The 26,645-nt window shown below is 40.1% G+C and overlaps 2 protein-coding genes across 3 annotated transcripts in view; both read right to left on the reverse strand.

Annotated features, from left to right (window-relative positions):
- LOC131080878 (cytochrome b5 reductase 4) overlaps positions 1-18,358 on the reverse strand; it is a 30,593-nt gene extending 12,235 nt beyond the window's left edge. The window contains exons 1-10 of one of the 2 annotated variants that reach the window (XM_058019499.1): positions 18,257-18,358; positions 16,848-17,001; positions 13,929-14,029; positions 11,834-11,918; positions 7,748-7,789; positions 5,425-5,479; positions 3,402-3,459; positions 3,200-3,293; positions 2,610-2,642; positions 1,720-1,842 (exon numbers count right to left, since the gene is read on the reverse strand). In XM_058019499.1, the coding sequence (XP_057875482.1) occupies positions 1,720-1,842; positions 2,610-2,642; positions 3,200-3,293; positions 3,402-3,459; positions 5,425-5,479; positions 7,748-7,789; positions 11,834-11,918; positions 13,929-14,029; positions 16,848-17,001; positions 18,257-18,331 (820 nt within the window). In that variant the 5' untranslated portion in view covers positions 18,332-18,358. Of the gene's footprint in view, positions 1-1,719; positions 1,843-2,609; positions 2,643-3,199; positions 3,294-3,401; positions 3,460-5,424; positions 5,480-7,747; positions 7,790-11,833; positions 11,919-13,928; positions 14,030-16,847; positions 17,002-17,816; positions 17,913-18,256 lie in introns of those variants that run through there. The other variant, XM_058019498.1, reaches the window with a different exon arrangement.
- A 1,012-nt stretch (positions 18,359-19,370) lies between these two features.
- RIPPLY2 (ripply transcriptional repressor 2) lies at positions 19,371-21,999 on the reverse strand. Its single transcript, XM_058019501.1, has 3 exons — positions 21,559-21,999; positions 21,385-21,449; positions 19,371-19,653 (listed from the first exon to the last, which is right to left on the reverse strand). Exons 1-3 carry the CDS (start codon positions 21,865-21,867, stop codon positions 19,488-19,490), a joined length of 540 nt encoding a protein of 179 aa, XP_057875484.1. The 5' UTR covers positions 21,868-21,999; the 3' UTR covers positions 19,371-19,487.
- Between the last annotated feature and the right edge of the window lie 4,646 nt (positions 22,000-26,645).

The raw sequence follows: 26,645 nt of genomic DNA on the forward strand, positions 1-26,645 counted from the left end.
TTAAACATGCCTGCTTCAAAAATAAATATTAAATAACTTTATAAAGTATAGATGCCTCTGCACATGTGGTGGTCACACACTCATCCTTTACAAACTCATTTATGAATGCTGTCTTATCAACAAGTAATAAAGACACAACATCAAGTGTCAATCTTGGCTGGTTTTCAGCCCTTCTTCCTGTGCTCCGAATACAACGAAGTGTTTTAACTGGTCAATACACACAGAAATACTAAAAACTCAAAGACAAGAAAATCCTAATTAATTAAACACCATTGCTCCCATAAGCACTGACTATTCACAGCCTTGCCACCAAAGTGGAATCATTTTGGGTAAAATGATCACTCATATTAGAAAGCACAGTTACCAAAAGAACAAGTAATACACAAAAATTGAATAAAATAAACTACAAAAAAAAAAGTGTAACAAGATAACAATCTAGAAAGCATTAGTTACTAATGCTCAATATGTATTTTGTCATTTGCATCTAACCTTCCTCATTTGCAAAGGATCTACAAAGCCACTATATCCTATATCTCTTATTCTTTTAGATTATCTTCTCTTTCTGTTTTCTATAATCACAAAAAGTGATAAGGGAGAAAATGACCAGCAGACAGTGGACAACACATTAGATCAGGCTGTAACCCGTTAGATACAGAGGATTGTATTGAAAAATCTAATTTTAAAGTGGATGACTCAACAGTTTCTGAAACTCTCAAAAAGAAAAATACATTCCACATAAACTAAAGGTAGCTAGAGAGATGAGCTTTCCTGCAGTCTTTCTTTTTGTACCACAATAATCTCTCAACTCTAAAGGCCCATGTAGTGTAACTGAGGGCCAGTAAGAGGTGTACAATAGGGTGAGCAACATTTTATTAGCTCTTAAAAATGCACAGCTTTGCTTTCACACAGAGTAACACAGACTACAATCCAACAGTCAATTTTTGAGCATTATTAGATAGAGGGTTTTTGAGAAACTAGGTGACAGCAATAACATCAGGAGTGTGATTATATTACACAATGTAATAGTGCAGAAATTTTTAATTTAGCTGAAAAAAAACCCAAACCCACACTTATTACTCTAACATACTTTGGTGCTGCAGCAAGTTCATACTATTCTGTTACTACAAAATGAATCCATATATAACATTTACTGCTTCTTGTAGACACAGCTTATTCAGAGGTGGCCTTAGTACCTACACATGACTTCAAGTCCCTTATTTAATCTGAGCTCAAGTTACAAAGACGCAGAGTATTGGAACAACCTTGCAGCACTGACAGATGTTACTGTATCTACAGTAACAATTGCAAGTGAAGGTTTTTGATACTTCACTCCAGTCACTCTCATAATGATTGACACATGTCCAGGCACGCTCTCCTCAGGGACTACTGATGTTTTCATGGGAACAGAGAGGTCACCCAGCACACAGGCAACCATGAGATGGAACAACACTCAGGCAGTGCTCCCCTTCCAATATTAGGTTCACCTTCAAATCCACTGTGGGACAAAACAAACGGGCAAACTAAAGCAAAACAAAAAACCCTCCTCCAAATCAAACCCTTTCTAGGAAAATTCCTGAATAGCTTTCAAGATCAGAATTTCAAATTGTAAAAGAAGTAAAGGTCCAACAACAGAAAAAGAAATTCTGGAAAAACACAAATATCACTGACAAGCTCCAAGAAGTCCTAAAATAGCTGGTAGCTGGCTATAAAATTGCTTACCTCTGTCTGTGCGTTTGATAAAAGTATTATGACCCTCAGAGGGCTGGCCCAGATTTTTCCAATGAACATTATCCTTTTTCTTTAAGATAATCTCTACTTTCCCTACTTTTTCAGCAATATTTACTAAAAGAGAAAAGATTTCATATTGTTACTTTTAGTTACACTTTGTATAAAAAAAATTTCACACATAAACTATAAAGAAATTCAGAACAATTACTCATTTCTCAAGACACATGTAATTAATTCTTTAAAGCAGAGTATCAAATCAAATTAGTACTTCCAGCTATCTCCCTATAATATTTTAGAGTGCAGTTAAAAAAAGCACTAACTGGATATGCATAATTAATACACATTATTTGCTTGACAGTTTGTGGAACCAGGACAGCTCCACAGACCATCTGGTCAAGAAAAATACTCATGAACCCAGAGTCCTCATGTACTGGAAATTGTTAGTTAGCACAACTTACTACCTTCTTTTCAAGGCCATTTGAATTAACAATGAAATACAAGAAAGTCTCAGTCCAAGCAAAGAACAGTTTAAAAATACACAACAGAACCAACTTCTAGCTCTTTTAGCCTTCAGTCATGCTCAGAGGGATCAGAGCACTATCAGCTTATTACTTTCACAGGCCCAAATGCCACAATTAAGAAAAAATATTTCATGTTATGACTTGGTTTGATTGACTCTGTCAGGACCTGGTGGTAAGTAAAATTGTGAAGTATCTGATGAGTCAGAAAAATAAACTGAAATTCCCAATTTAAATTGAATTTTGGTATCAGAATCATAGAATATCTTGCGTTGGAAGGGACCCACAAGGATCATGGAAGTTCAGCTCCTGACTGGACTATCCTAGAAGAGATACAGAAGTGCTGCAAGAGACAGAAATTACCAGCCACATCTTCGGAAACTGCATGATCCAAGTCTGAAATAAAAACAAACAAACTGTGTGTTAAGCATTAAAGAAATTCTACTACAGCCATCATATACACAAAAAGTATAGGTAAGTCTAGGAATACTGAGTGAACTAATAATACTTATAAAAAGTTATGCATGTTTATTTGGCCTTGAAATTTGACTCATAACTTCTACAAGCCTCATGCATGAAGGCATTATTTTTCCCATTACTTTTAATAATGGCTCAGGCAAAGCTACCAATCTGCAATTATTGCACTTGCCCTTGTGAATGAGGGCTTTTTAATAATCATAAAAAACACATTTGAAGAAAAATTTTACACAACTTTAAAATCAATTTCTTACTGCATTTTAGTCCATATGTAAGAAATTTAGTACATACTAAAAAATGAAGATGTGAGTTGATAAACAATGTAATTCCTTTACATCAAGGCACTTTAACCATCTCTAATGAAAGAGGAATAAAATACTAATTGGTGCATGTAAAATGCTAATGGTGTGATGAAAAGGTTTTAATAGAGTAGAATGAAAATACAATACTTTCAATTGCAAAATTACAGTACCTACCAACTTCTACAAGATATGAGTGATCATCCATGATGATTTCTCCCCTTAATTGTTTGTCTTGACAGTCAACTATCACCAAGTCTGCATTCATGTCCTTTCATAGCCAAGGGGAAAAAAACCAAAAATTTTTATGAAGTTCTCCCAGAATTCAAGCTAGATCACAACTGGATCTTGTAATTCTTCCTTCATGAAATATACTTACCTTCTGCTTAGTGTATATGACAATTGTGATCAAACTATCTGTTTGGAACCAGTCGTAACTGTAAAACAAAAATAAAATAAATAAAAAACATATACTTTATTTGAGCATATCAAAACATATTTAACCCCAAGCCTTCAAACAGAGCTTGTATAACAAATTTACAAGCCAAACATATTACTTACTACTTTTGAAGACTAAGTTCACAGTAATTCTGACAAAACTACTAAAATAACTATCTAATTATGTATTCTTATAGTCAGTACAGTGTAGTTAAAATTGTATGGCATTAATTTTACTTAAAAAGCACATATATTCTCTTTGTAGTATATGAACCTTGCATACGGATGATTAAAATCTTAAGTCCAGACAAAAGCATTAAATAGGGAGGGTGGTGTGGGAACTCAGCACATCACTCCTGATGTCCAGAGTTACCGAGACAACCCTTGGGGGGCTCAGAAATCCTGGAATTGCCAGGAGTTGCCAGAAGCATCTGGTGGCTTGACTTTGACCCTTCGAGGGATGTGCCACCTGTTTGAGGACATGAGAGTCACTTGGGAATGAATGGTGTAAGAATGATGTATTTACAGAGTGAAATATAGATTTTAGGGTTTTGTTACAGGGGGGTTATGGAGACAAGATGGAGGGACCAGGGCATGTCTTGTCCTTCTTTCTTCTTCTTGTCATCCATTTTCTGTGGTGATGTTGGCACTTTGAGATTAGTCCATGGTGAAGGTGCACTTGCTAATATGGGTGAAAGGTATTGAGAAATAAAGGTAAATATGATGTACGTGGTTTTTAGTATAAAAATAGATGACCACCCAGTGGGAGGTCAGAGTGCCCTTGGCTGCCTTGCTGGTCAGACCTCAGTCGGGCTGAAAGAAAATTCTGTAGATAAGAAATAATAAACAATCTGAAGACTGAAAATCTGAAGAGTCCGGACTCGTCCTTTGAAGCGCGGGCTGCCCCAGAGCCATCCTACGCGTGTCCGGGCAGAGACAAACAGCCAAAACAGACAGGGTGGCTTCCAAGACTTAAAGATTTGATGCACATGCCACAAAACCACAATTCCTTTCACCTCCACAAATCAAGTTTTTGCATTCATTCCTATGTTCCCAAGTCCAAACCTTGTAATAAATCCAGTGTAAAGTACAAAAAGAAAAGAAAGCCTTCAGTTGCTAATTATTTGCATGGCCTTACACTTGTCAGGAAGTAACTTCCATCTACTCGTGGACCAGAAAAACAGGGACAAAGGGAGGAGAAAATACTCCTGACAGCCAACACATCTTAGGCTGCACACCTTCCAGTCACATGCCAGAATATGCCAGACACACATGGAAAGAAAGGCAGCAAGGTTTGGAGAGCACTTCAGAAAATAAACCCCATTCCAATTGTTTACAAGCCATAGTATTTCATGACTGCATGCAACTAGCCCAGAGAACACATATTTCCAGGGGATTTTGATGCCAGGTGGGAAGCTAGATCTTGAGGACCAAAGGTATCATGGAGTAAAATGATGCATCAGTGACATCAGCAGGCATATCACAGTGAGATTTCAGGGCCTGCTTGGCTTTACATACTGTAGAAACTTGAATGCAGCTATCAATCTCAATACATTCCAGCTTGAAATTATGCCCTTTTTCAAGGCACAGCAATTGTTTATGGACAAATTCATTAAAGTCAAGAAAGTAATCAGTCCAATTAGAATCACTTTCCATGAGTTTTCCCAAGAAACAAAGGTGAGGAGCCTGCAAATATAAGCCAAGCATTTGTATACAATCAAGGCAGCACAAGATCTAGGAATCAACAGAACAAGTAAAGAACCATCATCTGCCCCTATGACCTCTGGCAACTTGTTTTAAACCTGAACTTCAACTTTCCTACTTATACAAGGATGGTAATGAAATACACTCATTTAACTGAAATTTCAAGAGCTACCCATGGAAGAACTTGCCTTGTATTTACTAAGAATTGCACAGAATTCTTAAACAGAATGTTCAACAGACAACTACAGACAAAGGCTTACCTTGGACTTAAATCTTTAGCAGAAGAAGCCAGTACTTTCTTCTCAGGAAGCACACCTGCAAAGAGCAGACAGTCATTAAAATATTTGCTGGGATGCTTGCTTAATATAAATAATACTCAGGTATGTTTGGGGTTTATGGTTTTGGTTTTTATAATTGAATGTTTTAAGTGTTCTCGAACAATATTTGGTGGCTTTATTTCCACAGCTAGACTATATACATTTTGTACTTGGTTTTTATTCAGCACTTTCTCTTGGAGAGCAGTGTTCTAGAACATGGAGGTCTACTTCAGAACACAGTTCTACACACCACAGTACCTGTGTTGTACTCGATTTCATCTGTTAGTAGCTTGTGTTTTAACACTTTGTGATAGTGTAGCACAAAAAGGTTATCTGAATGATTTTCCTTTATCAGAACTATTTGTTTATACAATTCAGATGAATAAATTCAATTTGAGATGTCTGATCTAACCTAATTTGCAAGTAACATTTCGTGTCAGTCAATTAAGCAAAGAGAGCAGCCCAAATCTTTCTACACAGCATTTGGCTAGGAATTTTCACAGAATTCAGACATTCACTTGAACTACTTAACTGCATGAAACAGTCTGGAACAGCTTTTGCTGGGAAGCAACAGTTGGTCAGTCTTTCAAAATGTCAGCTGTACCAATCTCTGACAGAATAGAAATTGAACATATTTGGCAAAAGCTTGAGGACAGAGAATAGATGAAAGCAACTGCAATCCTGCATCAGTTTTAACACAAAGAAGCTAAATAGAATGATGATGGAGGAAGCTGCAGACTGAACAGCTGGTAAGTGCTGGTTTCAAGCCCATTCAAAGGCAAACCTTGCAAACCTGAAATGGCTATGCATTAAATAATTAGCACATGAATTCTCAGTTACCCAGAATATTATCTTCTAAATGCCAGTAAATTTTCTAGTATGACTAAAAGCTTAAACACATAATTGAGAGGCTCTAACACGTGGGAAGTAGATAAAAACAAAAAGAGCCACTCTGGTCTAACCCAATCTGTCAAAACTATTTGATCATCCAGAATTAACCCAAAGCAATTAAAACTCAGTCGAATTACTCATTCTTTGATCCTTAATTACTCCTAAATACACAACATCTGCAGCTGCCAAGGAAGCTAAATGTCAGAGCAGTCAGATCACTGCAAAAGAAAACCAATCACCTAATGATAAAAGCCTTCTCAAGGGCTAAGCCTTTCTTGAGGACACACATATGAATTGCTTGGTCTCCAGGGATAACAGGAATCCATGGTCATACATACTCTTATTTGCTTTTGCAGGTCCAGAGAAATAAATGAACAGCCACAATAAAACAGAACATTCTGGCAAAACAAGTTATTTATGAATTATTTTGAAATACTGTAAGATGCTACATGAAAACAGTGATTCATGCTGCAACAAAAAGACAATGATTCAGGTGATCAGTGAACCAATTAAGCAAAGTGCTCTATTAGTCATGGTGATCACAAATAAAGAAAAGCTGTGGGTGAAGCCAAAGGCTGATGGCAGGCATGAAATGAGGAGTTTAATGTGACCAGATGAACAGCAGAGTTATAACCCTGCACATCACAGGACTGCTTTACACAATCCTGTGGGACAGCAAGGCTAGTGAGAGAGGTTCTCACACCACCTTCACAGCCAACCTGGAAAGAGCTGGGTTTGGTTGGTAGATTGCATCACAGACAGAAAGTGAGTAGAACTGCCAGTCACAAAAGGTGTGATCAGCATACCAAGTCCAGCTGGAGGGCAGGTACTGTTAGCACTCCCCAGGGAACCGGGAATGCTGATATTGTTTCACACAGTCACCAGCAATCTACAGGGCACTCATTCTCCCAGTCAGAACAACAACAAATCATGCAAACAGGCAAACATGGAAAGTTAAGGTTATTAAGGGATGCAGAGAGTCTGGAGAAATGGGCTGACAAAAACTTCATGAAGCTCACAAGGAAATGCAAAATTTTGCACTTTGAAAGAAAAAAAAAAGATCTGGCAAAACAAGTGGAAGACCTGACTGGATAGAAAAGACTTGAGCAGAAAATTTTCCTGGCATTTCACAGACAAGATGACCTTGTTTGTCCATCTCATATCTCCCTTATCTACACTATTCCACTGCAGTTTTAGAATACAGAATTCACAATACTTGGGTAGGATTTTGCCTTCTGGAATTTCCACAAATCACTACAGCCTGACTACTGCATTCAAATGCAAAGAGAGAGAAGTGTGGATAAATACTGCTCATTCAATGATATTCACCTAAGTTTGAGATTCACTCCCAACTTTGCTCCAGGTGAGAACTTACCATTAAGCTGTTTCTTGTCTTCAGACACAGCAGAAGAAATCTCTGCAAGCATTAATAAAAAACAAGCACAATGGTTAAGAAGCTGCAGTATTTCCCCACATCATGCTAAATTAGCCAAAGTAAGGATCTCTGAGTAAACATTCCAAAAGTCTTAACAGAATGACCAGGATGCTTCAGACATCAAGAAGCAACAAAAAAATGCAGCACTGATGACCATTCCAAAAGAGCATGTCTAATTAAAAAATTGTTACATTACAAGCACCAAAAATTGCACAGCTCCAAAGGATAGGAAATGCAGGAACTCTGACACTTCAAAAAAAATCATCACAGATTATCTTGTGCAATTATAAACTTCATAGCTAAGAAGCTCACTGAATCTGTTAAGAATTCCAACGATACCTGTCTCACAACATCACATAATAGACTGCAAATCTGACCAATCCAATCCTTAGAAATATGAAGCCAATCCTTGGCAGGAACATAGGAAAAAGGAAATATTTCTATAAGCTTCCTCTGCCAAATGATTTTCAAGTTATTATCTCAGTTTTTCATTTATTCTACAGTACGCTACAACTATTCCAAACCAACTGACTCTAGCAGAAAATTTTAAAAAAGAGAAACCAAGCAGGTGAATTACACAGCATCAATTCTTTTATTGGGTGCTCACCTTGATGGGAAAGGCACTGCACCTCTCAGCCACATGTCCTTCCATTCACAGTAAATCTGTGGGGAAACCAGACCTCTGGCTATACCTGGGGCCCCTTTCTGCCCTTCTCTACATTGCACATCTCAGAATGTCATTATATGAAAGGCCCCATTTATATTCTCTCTTACAGGAGCCAAGTTTGGGAAGTAGGAGAAGCAAATCTGTTCTTCCTACTCCTTTTTATGAAAACCAAAACAGGAATGTTTCTTCCCTGGTCTTCCATATCATTCCCAGTGCTCTGCATCACACCAGTGAGTGTTAGAGAAAAAATGCTAGAGAGAAGTTAAGAAAGGTTTAGAGAGCAAAGCACCAACCAAATGGTATTCCAAAATTACTTGCGAGCTCTTTAAGAACACCCTTCAGAGACTTTCATGTTGTGCCATTTCAATGTAAGAAGAAAATACTCCACACATTTTTAGCTGAGGTAAAAAGAAAATATTCCATAAATTTTTGGTTGAGGTAACATTTGTCTGCATATTCTGCTATGCACCACTTTATGGTTTCTGCCAGGATGGGCAAGTTGTTCACAAAAACTGTGTCCTAATGAAAGGTAATTCTTTGTATTTAGAAGCCTATTCTCATTTCACTATATTTTAACACACTGCACAGAAATCAGCACTGCAATTTTAAGGATGACATGAGATACAGTGAAGGCAGAGCCCTACCTCTCTTCCTTGGATGACATCACAGCTCCCAGTCTAATCTTGTTGAATTAACAATAATACAACATGCATTCTGACTCCCAAGTAACCACTAATGTAACACAGGGATTATGTTACTATACACACTAACCAGTGTCTCTGGAAACACCAGCAGTATTAAAATATTTCAGACTGTGCTAATATTTACAGCTGAGCACCCTGAAGGGGCAGCAAGCAGTTTCATGCTGTACAGGAGATTCTGAAATCATCCTTTACATACCTAGGTATGGCACTGGCCTTCTCAGCAAGTACAAACACCACATGCTTCAGAGCAAAGATCCACTGTAACACTACAGAAGGGACACCTCAGAATTTCCTATTAGTCACCACCACAGCATGAAGCAGCATTCTCAAAATACAAGTTTACAAAACACTATTACCAGCATTTTCAAAAGACTCTTCCTCAAAAATCCCCAACCTAGAGTGTGTAAGGACAACTTCAGCTTCCTTAAGCAGTTCAGTAAGCAAACCATTGTACCATCTCCCAAGAAACCACCACACCACAGGGAAAATACCCTAAGGTAAAAAACCACAAATCTTCCAGCAATGCCCTAACGAACCTACATCTGCCTTCCTTGCTCTGTACTGAGACTGCACCAAACAGCAAATACTAATGTTCATCTTACTGCTGAACATTCATTCTCTGTGACAAAAAGAAAGCAATGTAATCCATAATTTGAAGTCTTGTTTTCCCTCTATACTTATGGGACCCATTTAATCCTCTATTCAAAAACATGCACCTTAACTTAGTAATTTATTCTTCTATTCTGAAATGCAAAGTTTGCAGAATATGGTCTCAAACGATAAAGACTAGTATTGCTGGCTAATAGTGAAGTAAGTCAATCACTTTTTGATAATTCAGAGGAGGATATATAACCCCACAGGAATCAAAGTAAACACTGAGAATCTTAGAGTGAAGGATTTCAGCAAGTCCAGTGCTGGAGTGTTCCAGAGAAGGGCCAGAAAGCTGGTGAGCAGTCTGGAGGGTAAATCCTGTGAGGAGTGGCTGAGAGAGCTGGGGCTGTTTAGCCTGGAGAAGATGGTGCTGAGGGGGGCCCTTACTGCTCTCTACAGCTCCCTCAAATGAGGGTGTAGCCAAGTGGGGGTCAGCCTCCTGGCTGTGCACAGGGAGGTTCTGGTTGGGGATCAGGAAGAACTTCCCTGAAAGAGCTGTCAAGTATTGTATTGTGTCAGGCTGCCCAGGGAGGTGGTGGAGTCACCATCCCTGGATATGTTCAAGGAATAACTGGACACAGCACTTAGCCATAGTCTAGTTGACAAGGTGGTGACTGTTCAAAAAATGGACTCGATCTTGGAGGTCTTCTCCAACCTAAATGACTCTGTAGTTCTGTTACCAGTTTGATTCTTTATTAACAAAATTAAGTCTTCTCAAGTCTGAAATGGTTAAAAACGACACAGGTAACAGAACTGGTTGTATATAGTTGACAACCTTTATCCTGCAAATTTTACTACAGGAAATAGACAGTCCTATTAGCAAACAAAGCAGAAGAAGGAAACAGCAGAAAATGGACTGCCAGAGCCAGCAGGGGTGAAGATGTGTTTATGTTTTACTGACTGGCTGTAACAAGAATTCCTTCCAGTTGCAGAAAAGTTAGATTAATAAAATCAACAAAATGCATGTTTATTTTTAAATTTCTGACTCAGTTGACAGAGCAGCAGTAATGTCTCTGTAATGCCTCAACTCAGTGAGGCAGCTATGCTGCTGAGGTTTCTCCATACTTTGTAGCACTTTAAAACTTTCACACTGGAATTAGCTACTTAGCATGATGGAGATGTAAAATACTATTCCACTTCACACAAAGACCAAACTCAACTGTTAAGACAATGTTATCTAAGTATTAAGCAAGCATGCAGTGCACTTCTTCAGGAGCTGAAGAGCAACAAGATAGCTGAAATCGTGAACTGAAGTATGTCATAGAATTGGAGAAAAATAGTTGTAATCATTAATCCTTTCATGTTTTCACTGCAGTTTTGCTAAGGGTCAATACTGAGTAACACTGTCTGCTTCCCAGGTATAGGAAATTTTGGCTGTGGCCGACAAACCAAAAAACAGACTGAAGATTAAAGTTTCTGGAAACCAACACCTGCACACCTGCATTATAAGACCATACAACATTTCTTGCTCTCCTGGCTCAGAGGAGTCTATTGTATTAGCAAAATTTTCTCAAGGTAAATTCAAATGAAAGGACCTCTGGAACAAACAACTGCCCACAAAGTGTATTCAAATAACTCAACACATATGCAACTTGTCAGATGTTTCTAAGGGGCTGAAATCACCAGATTGAAAATACTGACTTTTCTTTCAATATGATAGCTGCCTATGACAGTTTTCCCCCTGGGATCAGAAGAAGAGAGATGGCAGGACAGTAAAAGGTCTTTTCTATATACACAAACATATAACACACATGCACAGCTGTTTTCTAATTACTAAAAACAAAAGAAGAAACATAGCAGTACATTACTAAAAGTCTTGAATTATACAACAATTTCATCTACAGGTATCTGGTGTAAAAAAAGTAATATACGCAAAAGCCTTCAACTCTACACAAGAATAGAGACTCTCCTCATAAATATGAGGTGATTTAGGATTTCTCATAATTTCCAGATAATTTTGGAATGAAGTATAATAGACAATATTTCTTTCTTAAAACAACTCACCTTTTGGAACAGCAGTGGCCTTGACAGCCATTCTCCCAACAAGACATTCCTTCAGCATTGATTCATAATTGACCCAACGATGAACCTACATTAACAAAATATTTTTCATAAAATTTGGGATTCTTACTATGTTGTTCTATGCACTGAAATAGAAAAGTTCATTTTTGTACATTGACTAATATAATTCATTTAGCAGATTATTTTTTAAATACATTAGAAGTCCCTATCACATCAGTCAGTACTTATTTTTACTACTATTACAGATATCATGTCATTAAGTGAAACAATAGGATTATGAAAAAAGTAACAATAGTTTAATTTACTCATTTATGGTTTGCAATATCTGAACATCATAACCTTAACAGAATATATTTCAGAAGAGCATTTTTATTATGCATGCTACACAACTAACAGAACAAAGACCTTGTCACTATCACAATGCTTATTAGTCTTGTTTAGACAAGTAAAGGGAAAAAGGATGAAGGAAACAAACAAAAAAATAATAGTTAAACACCTCCTACCAAGCTGGTGTATTTCTGTTTGCTTCTGTCTTACTATCACTGAATCATTTGGAAATTCCCTATTTAAGAAAGTAAAATAAAGTGAAGAAAAAGCAGTAGCTTTACAGACCAGAACTGGAGAACTTGTAGAGGAAATGGATGGCAGAAAAGCGAATTCTGATAAGGCATCCAGGATAACATCACAAGAAGAGAAAAGGAAACAAAGTGTTGCATGACAAATTTGAATGGTACCTAGATTCAAAAATATAAACTTTCAACTGGACTAGCTAAGGAGATGAGATAAAGAATCCCATCAACAAGTTGCAGTTTCCTCATATACAGGTAACAGAAAGAAATGAAGGATTATGAATGACAGTTAATTTTTCCAGAAATTTGGGGAACACTAGCAATCTACCAAGCTCTTAAAAAAAAATACTATCTGACAGACATAGAATGCTAAAGCAGAGGGGAAAACAAACACCTCCAGTAACATAAAAGTCATAAGCCAGAAACAATAAAAGTGAAAAGCATATTTTCAGGATCTAAACCTGTTTCCATTCCCATCACAAAAATTTAAAAAGTTGCAAGCATATATCTGAACTTAACTACAGGGGCTTCCCCAAATACTCCTGATGTCAAGACTTTTGCTTTCAAGGACATCATATAATGACCCAGCAACATAATTCCAAGCCCCAACTTGATACTGGGTACTCAATACTAGAGATTTCTTGAAATCAAAGAATTATGCCCAAAACCAACATTTCATTTGTGAAAGGACTAACAAAACAAAACAAAGGACTCAAAGCTAAAACATTATCCATCTTTATTTACAATGTTAAAAATATTTGCAAATGAAGGCACAACATATTCTGATGCATGACATGTAAAGAGGTAACATACTTCCTTTCTGAAACAGCGATTTCTTTTCTGCTCTTTTTGCAGTTTCTCAGATAAACCTAGTGAGTAATGGAGACCCACAGAATGTCTAAAAAATACCAACTCAGTGAATCACATTTTACAACACCAAGTTTGCAATTCCTTCCAGAAAGCACACCCATGCTTCAGAGCCTTTGAGTATTTTCAAAGCATTTAAAGAAATAGTAAACAAATAAGAGACCAACTGTCATCTTGTGAGTTGCTCACCAGTTAAAGTTAATAGAAGCTCCAGCATTTTTACTGATAATGCATCTGCCAAGTAAATAGACAAAGAATTCTACAAGCTTTTGTCAAAAAGTGAAAGCTCTTAGAAAAACAGGTCTCTCCAACAACAGTAGTCATTGAAGCAATGTATTAAGAAGGTGGTATCTCAAATTGTTGCTAGCTTTACTGCTATTTCTGTTAAAAAAAAAAAGCTAATTGAAGTGTAATTCTAACAACATAAAGTAACATTTTCATTACTGTCTTTTGATACAAAGTTTAAACTACATGTCTCTTCCAGCACATGTAAGTGTCATTCTGAGCAGTTACCTGCTGCCTTTCCTTGGGACTGAAAAAGTTCAAATCACCATTTCCACGGAAATGCCCTAAAAATAATGGCAAAACATCCATTTTTCAAGTATGGTGAACAAGTGTCATTTGCTGCCAGTTGCTCTCACCTGATCAAAGAGATCTGTACCATCAGTTCCTGCTGCTTTCATTAGTTCATCCTCACCACCTGGATGGTATTCCATGTACGGCGTGACATTATATACAAATCCTGAAGAAAACAGAATATAAAAGCATATGAGCAGCATTTTTACAACCACTCCTGTCTCCAAAAATAATGGAAAGGATAGCACAAATTAAAGAGTGTACTAGCAAACAGTAGGCATAATTGGAACAGACAGTATGACTTCACAAAACCAGAAACATAAGTGACACAATTGTATAGAGCACAAGAGGTATATTATTACATGAAGATGCCAGCCCAACAGATGGCAGATGCCACACCACTTGCCTTGGGTTAAGACTTCAACCTAGAAATTGGTTATGATGTACCCTAGCTAGAGGGTAAAAGTACCACAGGCAGATTTAAAAAGAGACAAAATTTAACCAGCTAGTGTATAAAATTTTTCAGTTTCCTTTCCAATTAAGTTCTCCCTCAAGTGTTGTCATAGTCATTCCGGTACCACCCCACCATCATGGGATGAAATGCCTACAGGAATGAACTGTCCCACACAAGGAAATACCATCAGCAACAAAACTTCCATTCTTCAGATTCAGCAATATAAGAAACTTAACCCAGCTTGTGCTCATTAAAGGCTTACAAGTCTGGCTGTACCTGTCCCAGTAAAAGGGCTCAGCATTGTTTCTACACCTCCAGCAACATAAAACAATGTTTCTTCATAGGTCTGAAATGATGAGGGCTAATTATTGTTGCTAGGCAACTGGCTTATTGGAGTCTGAAGAATGCGCCTATAAACAGATTTAACTGCAGACATATTGCTGCTAACATGATCATTGCATCCCTGCCTGCATGAACATTTGAAGATATTTAACATTATCAAAACAGGAAGCTACCAAAACCAGAACTGTGCCAGTGCTTGAAGAAAAGCTTTGAAGACATTAGGAACTGTACATTAATTACTTCAGAAGAAGAGAAAGGCATTCAGCACTGAGCCTGGGGCAGACATATTTGGAGCAATCCTAGTTGGCAAGAACAACCATCCCAGCCAACAACAAAGACCCATCAAAAACAAAGGAAGGATCTTTGCACACTTTACCAACCTGCTCTTCTGATGGCTGCATTCACTGTGCCATCTTGTGTGCAGCATTGATTACTGCACACAATAAATTATAAGATTCTGCATAGCCATGGCCTCCTGAATATTACTCAAATTTACCATCAAACTTGCTGGAGCAAAAGAAATGTATCATTTATACACCCTTCATGCATTTTTAACTCCCCTGAACCCCCTTTACGTACAAATTTGTGCCCTATATGACACCTTTCTTTGATCACACTGGGGTTTTGAACCAAGTTAGTTCCTGTTCTTCTTTTACTTCACACTGCTCTCATGGGTTTCTGCTCTTTCTTTTAGAGATAGTCTAACTACCAACACAGAGACCTAATTTAGCCTTTTCCATAATTATATTCTTTTACTACGTGTCCACGTACGAGGGCTACTCTCATTTTCGGTTATGATGCTTTTTTCACTGGTCATCTGAGAACACAGAAAAGGCAGACCTGGAAAAATTTAAGGAAAGATACAGCGGCAACTTGATGGAGTTCTTGTAATACCCAGCCTCAGAGATGCAGTCAAGGTAAAATGAGATTAAAAAGAAAACAGAAGCATCTTTAGGCAGTAATTCTGTCTGCAGTAGATGTTCCTTTTTCAGAGTGAAAAATGAACCAATGAACATGGCAGACAAGGTTTCTTTATCTCTCCTCCTACTGTAGCTTTACTAGCACATGAAATTGCAGCACAGGAAATTAACAACCTTATTATTTTGGTCAAAGGCCAGTATTGAATAACATTTTACCTTTACTTTCACCCTCATCACCTTTAACACCCAACAATAATACAATCACTTTCACATAGAAATTCTTAGCTTTCTTTTGCTGAAGTTCAGATATGACATTTTATTAAATATCAATGCTGCTCCTTACCAGATCAATGTTATCACTAAGAGATTAAGAAGATCAGAGACACTAATGGGACATATCTGTAGAAAGAGTGGTTCTATCTTCATAGAAATTTGTGTTACCTCCTAATAAATTTACAGTGATATTAGTATATTTTAGCATCTAAATGACTAAATTGCAGGGCAAATGTTTTGCTCCTTTCTGTAGGAAAATTAGGAACTTCATTTCCAACTCCAAAAATACTCTTCTAGCCACAGCTATTGCTCCAGACCACCTTCACACAATGCTAAACATATAACATATGATTCAACTTCTGAGCTAAAATTTCATTAATATAATAACAGAAATAGAATTGCATAGTCACCACAGGTATTTGTCACTGTAGTCAGAGATTACATTTGCTCTGTTTGGCAACTGTCATTTGCACTACTAAGTTTTATGGAGTAGTACGTGTGCTTTCACAATTATTTCCTAAAGACCATTCTCCAGGTTTAAGTAGTATTTTTAATTTTTATGTTTTTGGATGCTCTAAAGCAATCCTTAAAAATACTCAACTGCTCAAAATAATAAACTGTCCGAGACTGACAAGTGTACATGTCAACATTTTCAAAGCCCTGTTTTCTTGCTAAGTCCTTTTTATTTGATACATTGCCTAAAATTTTGTATTTTATTATTTTCATAGGCAGCTATAAAATACGTATAAAACATGCCAATTTGGAAGATTTGTTTTGAAAGGCTTGAAAGCAAAGAAAATCTTTGTAACAGAAAATCTCTTACTTGAAGTTATGCCAAAGTATGTCAAGATTACACCTGGCCTAAACACAGGAGGTGCATAGTTTCTCTCGGAGCATGGCTTTTATTCTTGTTTTTTGAGTTTTATTGCTTCTTCTTTAGGTACAGAAAAGAGAAACCAGGTAAAAAATGCAGAAAAAATGTCACAGCAACCAACCTCTTATACATATCCAGCAGTCCTCCTTTTTGTTGTGTTTAGAGAGCTCATCTTCAGTGACTTCAAGCAGCCTCCCTTTCAAACCAGTCAAGTCCTTCCCACTTTTAGTTAGCCGAATCCAATCCATAAGACTCCTTCCTGGTTTTAAAGGTACCTGAAAAATAACAAATATACAAACAACTTCAACCTCTAAAGGAAGAAAAAGCCATTCTAAGAATACACTTTTCTAAGCTCCATAGGAGGGCTGAGACAAAAACAAAAGAGAATTAACCCAACTCGTATTATTCACCAATATTTGGGAGCCCTACTCAGTAGAAAGGGTGCTTAAGGGAGTGTTCAGGGTAGTGACACAGAAATTACTGAACAGCAACAAACATTCAGTTGACTCTTCCCAAAGCAAGCTGAAGACACCAAGTCTGCCTGTGGTGGCAAATCATTTGAGATACTGTCTGGAAAACTATGAGCAATAAAGAAAGGAAATTTAAAAATCATGGTCAGGTAAGACAAGTTTTGCCTTCACAGCATTCATAAAGACTTTCCACAAGCCCTACAGCAACTGGAAGCCTGACCCAGAGAAAGCTGGGACAGAACTAGTAGCTTTCCAGAGAAGTATTGCCATGGCCTGCCTGTCCTAAAAGGCAGAACAAGATCTTCAGGGTATCTAACACCTTCCTTTTCAACAGCACCTAGTGAGTAATGGAGACCCACTGTCTGTTTCTAAAAAATACCGACTCGGTGAATCACAATTTACAACACCATGTTTACCTTGCAGAAAGCACACCCATGCTGCAGAACCTTTATTTTCCAAGCATTTTCAAGGCATTCGAAGAAACAGTAAACAAGTAAGACCACAGTTTGGGAACCCTTTTGATCCAAGCTTTAACAACAGGAAACAGGGTTAAAGAACTGCGGTCTTACAAAACCACAGGAAAAACAGAAGCAAAAAAACTGAAGCGTACATAAACTAACATTTCTTAAAGCTCCTTTAGTCCAAGTCTGCTTTCCAAGCAAGGTCTCTAGACAACAAGTGTTCTCAAAACCCCTCCAAAGACGAAGATCCAACATTAAAGCATGAGCTGCAGGCAGTAATTCCAAGGTGAAAGCCTCCATCGCGGCACAGCCGGCACAGCCGGGGCAGGAAGTGCCGGAAGCGCTGTCACCGCCGCCCTCTCTAACCAGAAGTACCAAGTGTTCTCCAGCGCCGCAGCCGAGCCGGGCCCTCGCCCGAGACCCGGCCGCTGGAGGGGGGCGGCCGGCAGCAGCCCTGCCCCAGCTGCAGCCGGGAACCGACCGGAGACCACCGCAGCTCGGCCGGGCGGGGCCAGGCCAGGCAGCCGCCGCCGCAGCGGGAAAAACGTGGGCCCGTTCACCTCCCCCCAAGCGACCAAGAGCGGCAGAGCCGCCCGTACCTTACTGCGGCCACCCGCTGCCGCTCGCTGCTGGGAGCCGGGCGCGGGGAAGGCCGACGGCGGCACGTTGAGCATCGTGCCGGGCCGGGCCGCAGCCGGGCCCCCGCGGGAGGGCGGGCGGAGCGCTGGGGCACAGTGCGCAGGCTCCGCCGCGGCGGGCGGGGCCGCGGCCTGGCCGGGAGCGGGAGCGGCGCGGGGGAGACCGGCCGGGAGCGGACGTCGCTGTGGGCACGGAGCAGCGCGTACCCACCCCGGCGGCGAGGGGGTGCACGCCCCTGCACTAGGATTGGTTTTCCGTCCAGGGGTCCCAGCGCCAGGTGCTTAGGCCGGTGCACCCCGCGCTCTGCAGGTTAAGTGTGGGCAGGCTCCGGGTGCGGACCCGCTCCGATCCTGCTGCAGGGCCCGGGGAGCACGGGCCAAGCGCTCCCTGGATGGTGCTGGCACACTGAGCCAGCGCGGCCTGCAGCTGCACACACAAGGCAAGGGCAGGTCCAGGTAAGTACACAGCCGCTACCTGACAGAGGCACTGCCTTTAATTTAAAGCTTTGGATTTGTTCTGTTGTTCTTTTAGGGGCTTTGGCCTTCGCGATGATTGCGACCCAACTTTGTTTCAATTATTAAAACCAATCTCACTATTATAACAACTCAGATCTGTTTCTTGATGTCCACTTTACAAACAAATGCAGAAACTTACTTTTATGTATAAGAACACAGCACATATACATGAGAACACAAGTGATGTGAGGCAAACTCTTCTACACAATAAGAACTAGATTAGAATTTGGACTCTTCTCTCCATTTCAGAAACAGCTGTATTGTTTCTCTTCTCTATGTTTGAAACCGTTGTAACAGCAGGCACCACACAATTGGAATACTTAATCCAATGATTCCTTGATACACTTCCATATGGAGCCTACTAAATCACAATTACAAGCTTTCCTTGTGTCCTCAGACTTTGAGAAAGTCACAACCACAGAGCCCTTCAAAATAAGGCATCTGTTCTCTGCTTGGTGTTCAGCTTATGATCTACAAACTATAGGACCTCAGACAGAAAAGTACTAATCAATACCTTCCCCACTTAAACCAGGACAGGAAAGGAACCAAGGAAAAAGTATAAAATTACAAGGCATCTCAGTTTTATTAAGAATAACTTACATAGAAATAAATTATCTTTAAAAATACTATAATACATATTTATATTAAGTTTAAATTAAGTCAGAAGTTGCTGCAGTCAGCAATCTGATTCTGTTCCTGAATCTTGTTCCAGTTGATCTTCATCATCTTCACTATCCGAGTCTTCATAAAAGGAAATTGTAGCCTGTACTGGGAAGTTTTTCAGAAGTGCTTCAGCTTCCTGATACAAGTAATCATAGCACCTTGATTTGGGCCAAAATAGTCTGAAACAAGTATACAATAGATTTGCTTATTGTTATTATGTATTTTACATGGAGGGACATGCAAAAAAACAAAGTGAAATTCTATTAAAACAAGCATCTTATAGAGCTTTTCCTTACAAGCTCAATTGCTAAGTTGCTTTCTATATTCAATTAAGAAAAAAAAAATCTTATCTCCATCTGAAGAGAAAAAGATGATTTAGAGTGTGAGTTTTGCAGCAAAACCACGAAAGCCCAAGACTCTGCATCTGGAACTTCCCACTCCAGTACCTCATTAACTGTACCACCCCTACTGGAACTATTCATAGGGAATATAATTGGCATCAAACAGGATAAAAAAAACATATGACTCAAATAGAAGTTTTCTTACTGAAGGTCCCCAGCCTAGGTAGTTGTTGATACTTGTTTCACACCATTGTAAAATTCAAAGGAATGATAAACATCTAGGGGTGATCAGACCTTGGTATTTCATCTGTCTTTCCAAAAACAATCAACAGGCTCCATAAGGAAGATGTCCCATGGATGTAGATTTTAAAGCCGTCTGTGTTGTATTCAGAAATTAACAAAATATGCTGATAAGATCACAGTTAGCATGGGCTATCAGCTAATGACAATATATTGCAATTGATATACTCCAAATTCCTGTTCCCTTTCAACTAGTGTCCTCTTTTGCTTACAGTTTGGAGTTAGATAGAAGGAATAGACCAAGGAAGTCCCAAGAGCCAAGAGACTAGCACACTACAACGTAATGAAATGCTGACTGCAGATTGTTTAAAATAGAAATGCATGAAGAAACAGAAGTAGACAGCTTTCTAGCAATTACAAGAAATACTTTTTAGGCTACTGTTTAACAGAACACTGCTTCCTTGGCAGCACAAAGTCACTGACATTGGCTTTGTAACAGGTCGCCATTCCCAATGTTCCCAGCATTCACTCAAACCTAAGCATTGGAGCAGTCACAGTGAAGTCTGCCCGTACAGTTGCTTAGCTAGTGCATCACTATTTGAAGGATGAGAGCCTAGATTTGAAAGAAAGCCACTTCTGTCTGGAAAAACTACCTGTACAATTATTTTAAGCATCTTGCAAAACCTAGCAGCATTTCTGAATACAGACTCTCCTACAGATTCAACTGCTGTTAGTTTCTTTTATTTCCTTTTCAGAACTGACAGTACAGATACTATCATTGCCTTTATCATTAAAGCAGCAGTTACACAAGTATTTTCCTCGGCAATGGTGGCTTAGCCAGTGCATATCTTCTCATCCTGCCACTCTCTCCCACGCCTCCACCTGCTTCTTTGCTGTGGGAGGGCGCTGGATGTTTGCGCAGCAGCACAGCCTAGGAACTACAGCCCCGTGCCTTTTTTAATCGTGGGCACGGGAATGAGTAACAGGGTGCTTCAGCCAGCTCCACTACCACCAAAAAACACCCACATAACTGTGTAATACGTCTTAAGTCTCAAACCACAGAGGCACATCAACAACTGAAATATATTAAATACACAAATCCTGGCAATCATTTGCCCAAGGATCTGTCAGTAAAAAAACATGTAGACGGCCAATTCATTCCCAAGGCGCTTTAATATCTACATAAATACATGGGTGGAAACAAAAGGGGCGGGAGAGCTAATGCTACGACACTACACTGGCGAGCGAGGGACTCTCTCCTGGCCGCGCAGCGCCAGGGGCGCCCCGAGGGCCCCGCGAGAGCCGCCGGGGCCGGGCGCTGCCGCTTACCTGACGGGGTGCGTGTACTGCGCCAGCTTTCGGGAGGCTCCCGCCAGCCCGCCGGGGCCGTGAGGCTGCGGAGGAGAGAGCAGAGGTCAGCCCGCCGGCACGGCACAGGGCCCTCCCCGAGCATCCCCGCCCGCCGAGTGCGCTAGATGCTCCGCCACGCCGCTCCCCACTCACCGCGGCGGGGCCGGGGCTCCGCTGGGCCGCCTCACCCGGCGCGGGCACCCACGGTCTCCAGAAGGGCGCAGGGCTGCGGGGCGAGGGCAGGGCCGTGAGCGCAGGACCGGGCCGTCCCCCGCACCGGGAGGAGGAGAGGGGCGAGTAACCCTGCGGGGGCAGCGCCGCCGAGAGCGGGCGGGGACAGCCGCCCTCCATCCTCCGCCGGTGCGCGGCCGCTCGCTTATCGCCGCCGCCCGCGGGCCCGGAGGCTTTTATAGCCGGCGGCGGGCGCTGCGCGGCGCGGAGCCCCCACCTCCCCCGGCTCATCTGCCAGCGCCATCCGCAGAAAGGCCCCGCGCGAAGGCGCCGCCGTGTAAACACGGGGCGCGGGCATGCCCCAAATGGCCCGGGGAGGGGAAGCGGGCGCGGGGGGGATTTGGCGAGTCGGTGTTAATCGCACTCGAGCAGACACATGGCAGCTGCCCGGGGGCGGGCGGGGACAGCCCTGTGGGAACGGAGCGGGGGGCGGCGGCACCGGGGATGCGCCCGGCCGCTCTGCGCCCCGGCGGCGGGGTCCGGCCTCCGCCACCGCGGCCTTGTGTTGTTCCAGCCGTGTTTGTTTATGCCCCGGAGCGGCGAGTCACGGCGTGTGGGCACCGCGGATGGCAGGCACGGACATCCCATCCCCGGGTGGCGGGGGACATGACGCCCTTCGGAGGGCTTCTTATTCAATAACGCGTCAGCCCCAGTGCGCTCCCTGACGTGTTCCCCCTCAGGCAACGGTGGTGGCTCTTTTTATATATTTGTATCTAAATATATGCAGACACACACACACCTTTTTTTTTTAATAGGGTATTTTTATCGTGCCTGCCTTAATTACTTTTTATTGTGGTCCAATACTTTGTTCCGCTGCCAGCACTGGATGCTGTCACTACAGGTGCAAGGTTTTACGTGGAGCTCCTGCCGTTTCCATGTTCCCCGGTACCAAGGGAGTTTACTTTTGTTTCTATTTTTATTTTGTTTCTATTTTTATTTATTATCCCCTTTTCTTTCTGAGGTTGCAATCAGTGATGCGTGTGAGAGGAGCAGAAACAAGTTACATAAGAGCTGGTAAACAGTAATAATATCAGCCTTAAGGACTAGGAGGGTTGGTGGGATGGAGCTGCCCTAGATGCTGAAGGAGGGCTTGAACCCCAGGTAATTTATTGTCCCGTTAAAGACCCACATTACTGAGGCACTGTTTGGAATAGTATTTTGCCTCCTCGAGTTTGTCTGAGGCATAAGGAATGTGTCTACCTTAGCATTGCCCAAGAGTAACTGCAAGTAGCTGCTGCTCTAAAAAGAGTAGCTACAGGCTTGTGCCTTCTCCACATCATCTTCAGCACAATCCATTTCACCAAATAGTACCAGCAGTACCAGTTGTAAAAAATGTTACGTGTTAGAAGCTGTGTGGGAAATGTAATCAGGGTAATCTTTCACATCCTAAAGTCAAAACCAGATGTAGACCGACTTGCCTTTCTGAAGGAAAGCGACCACTTATGTTGAACAAGAAATAGTTGGAAGAATGCACACATTCAAGTTTGTGTGCGCTGTGATACATTCCAACTTTATCAGTGGACATACTCTGTCATTTTGGAGATTTGTGCCATTTGGCCACTTGGAAAATTTGATAATTATGACTATAAGAGTTAATAAAGGAAAAGGTATTTTCCAGTGAAAATCCAATTTAGTAGGACGTGATGTTTGTAGCCCTTTGTGTTTTTCCTTGCCTCATTTTCACTTTGACCTAGAATGAGATTCATTAAAATCAGTGAACAAAAGGCTCAAACTACAATTCATATTCATCTCACAGCTAAGAAATAGAGGATAGAGCAAAGTATAGTAACTTGTGCAATAAACCAAATGTGATCATAAGCAAAACTGTTTCTACATTTTTTTCCAAATAGCTACTGTGATGCTTGTCGGTGAGGTAAAGCATAAAAGAAATATTTAAAAGCTCTCTGGTACTAGATTCTTCTTTGGCTTAAATGAAGTGAAAGCAGTAATTTTTATATTTCACATTTCTCCTTTGAGAAGTTTAACACAAGCTACGTAAGGGAAAAGAAGAGGCAAGGTTCATTGTCTAAAGAAGAAAAGCAGAAACATCCTCCATCGCATTAGTAGTGACAAAGGCCTAGGAGAACACAACATCAGCTTTATCTGTTTGGTAAAGCATAAAAATTAATTTTAATGTCTACAGTGAAAGCAACAAAAGATGAGGTGTCTTTGACCAATGACTTTTAATTGTCTCAGAATTCTTTTTAGTACCTGCCTGAAATGAGAAAATATCCTAGGGAGAAAGTGTGATTTACCCATTAGAGAGCAAATTGAAATAGAGGTGTTGAAAGGATAAGGAGAAAATAATGACTAACAGCTGTTGTTCCCCTGCATATTTTCACACTGTGTCAGTCTTCTTGGCTTTTCAGTTCAGTAATGCAGTCCTGTTTGTTGAGAGAAATACAGAAGTCTGTCATTGCAATAATAACTTGTTATCATTGACATCATAAAAAAAAAAAAAAACAAATAAAAAACAACAAGAAGAAAAAACAAAAACACCACCAACAAAAAAAACCCCCAAATCCTTAACATTTTGCTATCTTCCCATTGACCTTGAAATACAGACTGGAAACTGATAAATCAGGGATAGAAGAGGCTTTGTCATGTTTGTCTCTTCTACAATTTGTGCACTGTGTAGTAACAGTGCATTGTTCATTGTTTCATCATGCTAAAATCTCTTCAGGTAGGAGCTACATACCACTGCTGAACAAATAGTTGGTGTAATGGGAGTGATGGAATACTCTTTAAACTGGTTCTTTTAATACAGTAGTGGAATACATAGCTCTGAATTCAACATGAAGTCCAATAGAGGCAGTTCCCTCATGCATTCTTGACTCATCTAACTAAAGCAATATTTCTCATTGTCTGCCTTAGTTCCTGCTTTTTTGTATTTCCATGTTTTTAAAAAAGTACAAGTCCTGAGTTTAGGTTGTACATACATAACTAGACTGCCTCTAGGAAAGGAAGGATGCTAATCAGGATTAATACACTGTCCTTTATTATACTGGAATGAAAACTGAAAAATTGTGGTTTATGGTCTTATTTACTCTTGTGCAATAATAAAAATACCTGTGCTTTTTGAAAATTTCTCTCAAGGTCATAGATTTAAAAGACTTCCTTATACCATTTTCCTAGCAGATCATAGCCAGTCATTTACAGGGTTCAATCCTGCTTAGCCATACGTTGATTTTTATAGGAATTTTTGTACAAAATTGCAATTGAAGAATTTCAAATGGAGTACAAAAATTCTTGTACAGTGATTCTTCTACCAGAATTATACCAAGTAGTATTCTTCCCGAATGAAAGTAATTTTTAAAAATTTGGTTTAAATTGATTAAAAGTGATTTTGTGGCTTTCTGCAGTGTGACATCTTGAAATGTAGTGCACTGTTAATAGGATACACAGAAAAGCAAACACAGAGATCTGTGCAGATTTCAGTGTGCTACTATAAACAAGAAGGTGTTCACAAATGGCTTAGAGCTAAATTTGACAAGACAGTGCTAATCACACTGGGCATGGGAATATCTGGACAGAGGACAGTCAGCTGGCTTCATAGTCACCTCCCTTAAGGCAGAAATACATCTCACTTATGAGTAAAGCAGGGACATTTAATGAAAATTATTGCATGAGTAGATATAGGGAGAGAATTGGCTCAATCTAGTCAGGAATTTGTTTTAGTGACAAAAGCAAGGTCAAACACGTGGAACTGTTCTTCTGCTTACTGAGACTGAACTGAGAAAACTGATTAACACACAAAATTTGATCTTGATTATTTTATAGCCTAGCTTCATCTTGATGCTTCCACTTTTAGCAGCACTTTAGGACCAGGTTTTCAAATTAAGTCTATGCCTGATATTTGCATATAGGTATTGACTGTACATACATATGTCATTTGTTTATGTGTTTGGTCTGTTAGCTCATAAACTGATATCTTTTTTCACACTAAAAGCAAAGTTCACACAGGAAATTTGTGAACAACTTTGGTAGATGTTCATCTGTATGCAATAACAATTTACTGAAAACTTTGCAGTGGTGTCTTATGAGGCTTATGACACAAAGGGCATTCTTTCTGCTATAGTTTGAAAATAAAACATCAATTTGCAAAGCAAAAAGACCACCACAGATGTGTTTACCAACCTTTGTCCTTACCACTATTTGGATTTGATACAGTATTTTCAATAGACCTAATGTACCTGAAAGTGGGCTTCATTCAGCATTTTCACAAAATGATTTATTTTTGTCAATAAATAATATGATATCCAAACTACACTCCAAGAAATAAAATAAATACAAATTAACCTTTTTATTAAAAAAAAAAAAGGAACATAACTAAGTCAGCAGACCAGTCTATTCACATTACCAGTGTTACCAATGGCTATAAAATGATTGCTTGGTTAATAAAGGTGGTGCTTGTCCTATTGCTGGTATGTATTTTTTCCATCCTATTTATATACAAAAACGCAGTATATAATCAAACAGAGTCATTCCACTTAAACCAAAGTGCCTGGTGATTCCCACAGAGGTGTATGTTGGAGATCTAAAGATGAAATCCTCCCTCATGAACATATCCATCCCACTTCTCCTCATTTCACTGGATTTTGACTAGATTGTACTAGTATTAAACATCATTCTTTCATTTTATGCAGAAAATTATTCTCCCCCTCCTCTATTTAAATGAAACACCAGAAAGAAAACTTTGTGAAACGGAGGGATGCAATTCCAAGAAAGGATGTCTTTTCACCCTCTTTTTGCTATTGGGAACCAGCTGCTGGTAATTCAGGAATGAATGGCCTCACTTGAAGGGGCACAGCTCTACATTTCATCCTGCCAATGAGACTTCCTCAGGTTTATGCCAGAGCTGGTGCTGTTACAGACTTTGTGCTGGGGCGGTCGCTGCAGTCTGCTGGGGGACGAGCAATGTGCTGTGTGTGTTCATGGCACACGAGCGAGCCCCGCGTGTCCAAGTGGCAAAGTGTGACTGCACACAGCACCTTGGGCTTCCTCATTTC

This window comes from Melospiza georgiana, chromosome 3 (assembly GCF_028018845.1).
Source record: "Melospiza georgiana isolate bMelGeo1 chromosome 3, bMelGeo1.pri, whole genome shotgun sequence".
Lineage (NCBI taxonomy): Eukaryota > Metazoa > Chordata > Aves > Passeriformes > Passerellidae > Melospiza > Melospiza georgiana.